Raw genomic sequence first — 7,459 nt, 5'->3', positions numbered from 1 at the left:
CTTAGAAAATGCAATGAAAGTATTATGCGATGATTCTGGAAAACACCCAGTATAGAAATGTTAAAGTTAAGCTTCTTTATATTACTCCTCTATATTGTACCTCTGTATTTCGCAATTAATATACCAAAATATATGCAAGTCATAAAGACAAATATATTTCAATGCAGTTCTTAACAATTTATATATCTCCTCTATATTTACTGTTAAATAAATATATTCAAAAGTATATTTTTAAGCCGTTATTTTTCATAGCAGTTTTTCGTACTTCACTTTAGGGAGTTTTTATGCACACAATATATTTTTTTATTACTGTCAACATATTTTCCCTCCCCTCAATATAAAACAAAATATAAGAAACATCTAATAAGAGTAATTATAAATTCTTTATTAAAATATTTATATATTTTCTTATAATTATTTAATATATTCTTTATTAAAAATATCTATAAATCACATATAAAGCATATAATTCATATAAAGCAAGTCATATTAAACTATTCGTCATATAAAAATAATTAACTGATAATATTGTTAAAAATAATGAATATAAAAGAATTCTCATGAAACATATAATCAATCTATATTTTCTATAAAATATTATCAAACTGATATGAAAATCGTATACAAGAATTTCAAATCGGTTCAACTAAGCTCAGTGGAAGTAAATTTTTGTAGATAGTCACATGTGCATTACGATACGAGACAAAATCATTCTCCAAATTTCTCCATGGTCTAATGGATTTAAATTTATTTTCGATATTATATCGAGGTCTTGAAATTGGTTGGAAAAGCATATCAATCTTATTTATATTTTTATTCGCTACAGATTTCGATGCAGCGGTTAAAAGCATTGGGCAGTCCTTATTCTGTGATAATAGATTCTCGTACCATGATCAATTTTTACTAAAATCTGCTTCAAATCTTACAATGAAATCTGGGCGCTGAAATGACTGATCGTTTACATAATTGTGATACAACATAGAACAAAATATGAATCTAAGCTTCTTCTGGCGATTTATGCACAAGCAACAAACATCGATATCGCCACTTTCATCATCTAATTCTAGTCCTACCAGTACAATAGTTAGCTTTGTGCAACGTAAACCGTGCAAGAGAAGCTCCCAAGCTGCAATATATTTTCTCTCAAGGTAGTTTGATGTTATTACGTGAACAATATATAAATCTCTGTCCATGTGAAGACTTAATAAATTCGCATTCTTCATTCCGTAATAGAAGGTTAATGGTCCTGATATGTAATCTGAATAAACATATTCATTAACTTCCCAAGATTCTGAGTTTTCTGGAACGTTGCGCATATAATATATAATAAAACAATGCGTATCATCAACAGGTTTTCCATCATCTGGAAATGCACAGAACTTTCTTTCAAATTTTATACCACAGAGATCTTTCATATCGAGGTTGAGAAATAACAACAAGCTCTGGCATTTTGACGAATGATATTCTTGGAAGTCTTGTTCATGTTTGAGGCAATAGTTAGCAGAATAACACTTTATGCAGGTAAGCATATTATCCTGCCAATGGCACAGATAACACGACTTTGGAAACATGATCATTTGTTCTTCATACTTCTGTAATTTACGTGAGAACTGTTCTTTGACTTCATGTAGAAATTCGTATCTTGACTGAATCCATTTGGATGTTAGTAAAGAGAGGGTCATTTATCGCCTTTCTTTCCTTTTAAATATTCTGTTATATATTTGTAAGACTGACGGTGTTGTTCATAGTGCATTAACTTGTGTGCATCGCTACAGTAAGAGATCATGTAGCACTGATTACAAAATGTCAAAAGGTCTGTCTTCTTGCAAACGTGACACATGTTTGGATGAAAGAAATTATTATAATTTTTGTTACGTCACGAGATTTCGAGACGTCACCCAAAGAGAAGGAAGGCAGGTATTAGAAATCCGAACTCTTTTTCGTAATCCTTTTTCCCTTGGTTATCCTCCTAGCCTTCTCCCTTTTTTTTCTTTTTTTTTTGAGTGATTATTACAACAAAAGGTAGAGAATAAGAACGCGCGACTCCTCCGACGATCGGGCCTGGGACAGCGGCCCCAAATATTATAATCTTATCATTTCAGAAGCGGATGGAGAAAAGAAGAGCCAACTGAGGTAATAAATAACATTTTCCTCTTTTTAAGAGAAATACTCTGCTCGGTGCTATCGGCCGGCTAGGTACCGATTACCTAGCCGACCACGATTCTAAATAAATATTGTAAAACTAATAAACCTTGTAAAGCACCGATCAGATAATCTCTCCCTAAATTACGCATTTTCCTGAGACTCTCCGTGAATCACTCCTCTTTCTCATTCTTTTTCCCCACGAACTTCATTGGTTATTAAACTTCCTAAATCCTACTCCGTGCCCCTTTTCCTGAAACTTCCATTGGGCACCAGATTTCCCAAGCCCTCCTTATCCATTCCTCAGGAAAACTACTGGTCCTTCGATTTCCAAAATCACATCACTAATCGACCAGCCGAAGGGCTTCAAAGGGGCCTCTCTGGCTCTATCTTCCACTTCCCACTTCCTTCTGCTCGCTGGCCGTCGTTGACAACTCCAGGACAACTCTTCCGCTGGGAAACTCCAAGGCATCATCTGCCGAAACGCTTCTCTTCACTGGCAACACCGTGGAGAACACGCTGAGGCCCTGTTGACGTTCCGGCTTGCCGATCATCAACACGATAACTCCTAACCCTGTCTCTATCACTTTCCCACGAAGGCGTTACTAGTCCAACGCCCTCGTTCATTCCGCTTCCCTACACTGAGAGAAGGATTTAATAAATATTATCAAAATTTGGTTACTATTACTAAATGGTAGGCGTAAATATAGCGGGCCAAAGCTATGGCAATATTTATTAATTAATTTAGTTCTGTAAAATAAATTATTTATTTGACAGTAGTAAAATTTATTTGCTTCCAGAATATATTTGGTAAATAAAACTTATTAAATAGTTCAGCAAAATAAGCAATTTTGTAATAGTTACAAAATTTTTGGTTGGTTCAACCAACCATCTGTAATAATAGATATTGAAACGATGTAATAGCTGCAAATGAATGAATTTTTCGTTGTGCTGCAACAAAACATACTTATACTGCACTAAGAGAAAAATGTATGATATTTGGAACTATAATAGCATAGTAAAAAGATTATAGTTAGGAATATAATTTTTATAGTAAATGTTACCATAGTATTTGTAATATTTACAATATAAGCATAGTACAACTAACCCGTGTAAAATTTTTACCAAGAATTATAATTATTTGAAATAAAAAATATAGTAAGATAGTAAGATAGTAAATATTAAATGGTAAGAGAAATTAACTATTTTATATAGTCAATACAATTGAAATATTTTGCAAATATAGGTACATGTAACTATACTCTCAAAAGATGCTTTATCATATATATAAAGTAATAAGATGATAACTATAAATCTGTGTTCATTCTACTATATCTTCATGTTTAGATGAACTATAAAAATATGTTTGAGGCCAAAACGAACTGTAAAATATAGTGAGATTATAGTTATTCCAACTATTTTTTTCTCTCAGTGTGGTAGCAAAATAGAACTCGTACCTATTGAATCTTTTATTACATGAGATATAACAATTTCATAACAATTATCAAATATCTGTTCATAACTGTAGTATATTTCATATTAAATATTTAACATTAAGTAACTATTACTAAATTATTTAATTGATGTTACTGTGAATGCAATTACGTCATACTCCCGATCTATTAAATATTTGGTAATTATTATCATATTTAGTATTAGTTACTAAGGATTCAACGAATTTCTGTAACTAAATGCAGTTTGTTATGGTTACCAGTCTTTTCTCTCAGTGTATTTCCCGAGCTATTTGCTCATTGACGACGTTACTAGACCCACGTTTCCGATCTCTAAACTCCTCATTTTCCAAACCTCTTATACGAGTCTCGCGAGTGTAAAATAGTTAGACCAAATTCGACCACACCAGGGCAACACTCTTCTCCAGCCGCAGCCAGCGCTTCGAAATCTTCTGCATCACAGAGGGAACCTGGCGACTAAAGTGAGTCGACAAATAATATTATTACCCCGCTCTTATCGCCGTGCGTCGTTAATATCCGTGCACTTTCTTATTAATAAATTCCCCTTTATTTTCGTACTCCAAATCACCTCCTGATTATTTTTTCATTGATTCCTGACCTTGCCGTGGAAGCAGAATAAAGAGTCGCGTACCCCGAGATCCCGCTAACAATCATATTCGGCCTTTCAGCCTGCTAATAGTTTCAACGTAGCCGCTCACGATGAAACACGTCCTCGTGAAACTAACTAAACCCGCGACTAAAATAATAAAATTCACGATACCGGGTTAGCACTAAAAAGATAAATCGCAGGACGTAACATTTTGTACGGTACAATTATCATATTCCAATGCATTGTATTTTTTATCATATTTACTTAAGTAGACAAAGTCGCTCATCCTGATATATTTTGTGTGCCTGACGAAAATGGATAATTGTTTGTAATCTCAATTTTGAAATAATACATGTGTGGAATATGGTACCTTGACAGAAATAAAGAAATCCTCTATACACAATTAAAATGTTTAAGGTGACTGTTCAGCGAATACTGAGATGTTTCCTGTGCGTCTCTAATATTATATACGAACTTCGAACAAAGAGAATTCGAAAATATGAGGAACTACGAATATCAGTTACCAATTAGAATGTCGCGATTAAATGCATTTTCTAAATAGTTTATTATATTTGACGTGCGTGCGCGCGCGCACGTGCAAGCGAAATTGAAATCAGTTGGCTGAATAAAAATCATTGAATTACGATTGCAAACACCTAACACATTTTTGTAGATCTACATTGTAAAAAAAAATATTTAAGAAATAGTAAATACTTATTTACACTGAAAAGAATGTTTGGAACTTGTACTAAAAATTGTTTGGTTATTAGTAATTATAATTTCATAAAGAATTAATTACTATAAATTCAATAATCAAGAGAACCATTTTTTGCTTAATTTTACTATAATGTTAGTGGTAATAGCTTTATATGTATATTACTACTATCATTTCACTACAAAAAATATGATTAAATTAAAAAAAATGATTTTAATTTTAGTTAGATAAATCATTCTTTTTTTCTCAATGTAGAAAATTTTTCAGCGAACAGCTGAAAATTGTTTCTTTAAACGTCTGTATAGTAAAATAAAAGTAGTATTTAATATAAGTTTTGATTACTTCTCTTATAAATTTCATCCTTTTCATCCATTTTCAATGTTTATTTTCACGTTTCGATGTTATTTAATTCGCCTAGTGTGCGATCTGATTGTCTTGAGCACAATTGCACCTTGTGTGTATAATTACGCCAGCGCACAAAGAGTCTGACTGCGGTCATTAATTTTCTACGTTCCTCAAACAAGTATTTATTTTCGCGCTTATAATCTACAAATAAAGTCGAACGTTGTTATGTTTCAATTTCGCGGAAGTAATTAGCGGCCCATATCGTATTGAGATCATTTTGTATCTCGCCATTATTTTGCTCGGGAAATAATTGAAGCGCGTTAATTTCGCGTTCGACGCGAGTTCGGTCTTCTGTTTACAATTTCTTATACGCGATTCACGAGTCGCCACTACGTCCTCGAAGCGTCGGAATTTACCGCGTCACAAGTGCGTTTCCAAAGTGTCGGAATTTATCGTGACGCAAGGAACATTCGTTAAACAGACTCGCGAATTACTGTTTCACGTTTCGTCAATTGAGATCGTAAATTTCATTTCGAGGTAGACCGTAACTTTTCGTCGACGCGGTCGTTAATTTATTATACGCCGTTTAAAATATGAATATTAAATCGCGACGGTGAAGTGAAGCGCAATCAACGCACAGGACGACGCACGACGGAGGATGGGGTCGTATTCTGGACGCATGGCGAACGCTAAACATGCCTTTCTGATTTTCAAGCTGAAACGACGTTATACGTGACGTGCGTATAAGAAAAACGGAACTCGGAATTAGAAAGATATATTTAGCGTTCACTATGCGTCCAGAATAGAGTCTTTGTAGGCCGATTCTCTAACTTTGTAACGACGATGTCACTGCACAGAAAAAAAACATATTCTTCTTTGGAAAATATCGTCATTTTTTATATATTAATCTCTAAATGAAATTACATGGCGTTAAACAAAGATAAGTTGCATCAATGTATATTTTAATTTTTTTAATAATTTAATTTTTTTAATAATTTAACATATAAATGTTTAAATTTAAGATAAAGTTCTCTTTTAACTTTTAGTAATGATGAGTAAAAATAATTTAATAATAATTTAATAATAATTTAGTAATAAATAATAATTAACTAATAATAAGTAATAATAAGTTCTTTTCTTATTAAAATTCTTATTAATTCTTATTAAAATTATATATTGTTGCTTATATATAAAACGATTGTATAAAATGATTGTTTTATAGAAAAAACACAATGATTGTTAATTTGAGTTAATATTAGTTTTAAGCTGAAATAACTTTCGTTCCAAAATTCAATTTAGAGCGTTAATAATCTCTAAAAATAAAATAATGTCTTTTTGTCGTAATGAATTAGTTTGAATACATTGTTATATAGTGCTTCTAGATTTTAGAATGGTTTGTCACTTAAAATCGCAAATTCTACACTTCAAACTCCATTAGTGAATTTTAGAGTCGTTTATACTTTTCATTACTAAGCAAATATAACAATTTTTACTGCATATTTGGCATGTCGTATTCATCAAATTTTTAAAGTGTTAAATACTTCATGTATCTCGCTTTTGTCCGCTCTGTTCTTTTTTGTTTTTATTGAAATATCTAAAATGTTTTTTACTAGTGTTCACCTAGTGCTTAACTTTGAATATATTATTATATCGTACTTTACTTTTGTACTTAACGTACTTTACTTTTGTATGTACGTTTATAAATATTTGTTATGGTATGCATTTTTTTAAATGGATTCACTTATCTGAATGTTTAATAAATAAAACATTAATAATAATAACATAAAATAAAACATTCTTAGATATCTTTCTAAAATAAGAACTTTGGAACGTGCATGTCAAGCGCATTACTTCCATTTTTGTCAATACAGTCAAGCTTCTTATTCGCGGGAGACAGGTTCTGTCAAAACGCCGCGAATATGGAAAACGCGGATATAGGATGATAAAAGATATGGAAATTTGGAGAATGCGTTCCAAGAAAATTAAAAATTAAGAAATAAATTATTTAGAGAAGTGTTATTAAAAAATGTATTATTAAAAAATGTATTATATAAGGTATTATTATAAAAGGTAGTTTTATTTCAAATAAACAACTAACACAAATCAAAGGCATAATTAATACTTAATATGAGTACATAATATTTCTCAGATACAATTATTATATATAATACAACAGATTAAAATTGCAAAAATTTA

The 7,459-nt window shown here is 31.6% G+C and overlaps 1 protein-coding gene across 1 annotated transcript; it reads right to left on the bottom strand.

Annotated features, from left to right (window-relative positions):
- Positions 1 to 632: 632 nt before the first annotated feature.
- On the bottom strand, positions 633 to 1,705 carry LOC116849633. The gene is made up of 2 exons (XM_032826974.1): positions 905 to 1,705; positions 633 to 820 (listed from the first exon to the last, which is right to left on the bottom strand). Exons 1-2 carry the CDS (start codon positions 1,680 to 1,682, stop codon positions 633 to 635), a joined length of 966 nt encoding a protein of 321 aa, XP_032682865.1. The 5' UTR covers positions 1,683 to 1,705.
- Positions 1,706 to 7,459: the final 5,754 nt, after the last annotated feature.

This window comes from Odontomachus brunneus, unplaced genomic scaffold (genome assembly GCF_010583005.1).
Source record: "Odontomachus brunneus isolate Ranch 3 - 2012 unplaced genomic scaffold, Obru_v1 Obru_scaffold_121, whole genome shotgun sequence".
Classification (NCBI taxonomy): domain Eukaryota; kingdom Metazoa; phylum Arthropoda; class Insecta; order Hymenoptera; family Formicidae; genus Odontomachus; species Odontomachus brunneus.
This window is presented reverse-complemented; position numbering and strand designations above follow the sequence as displayed.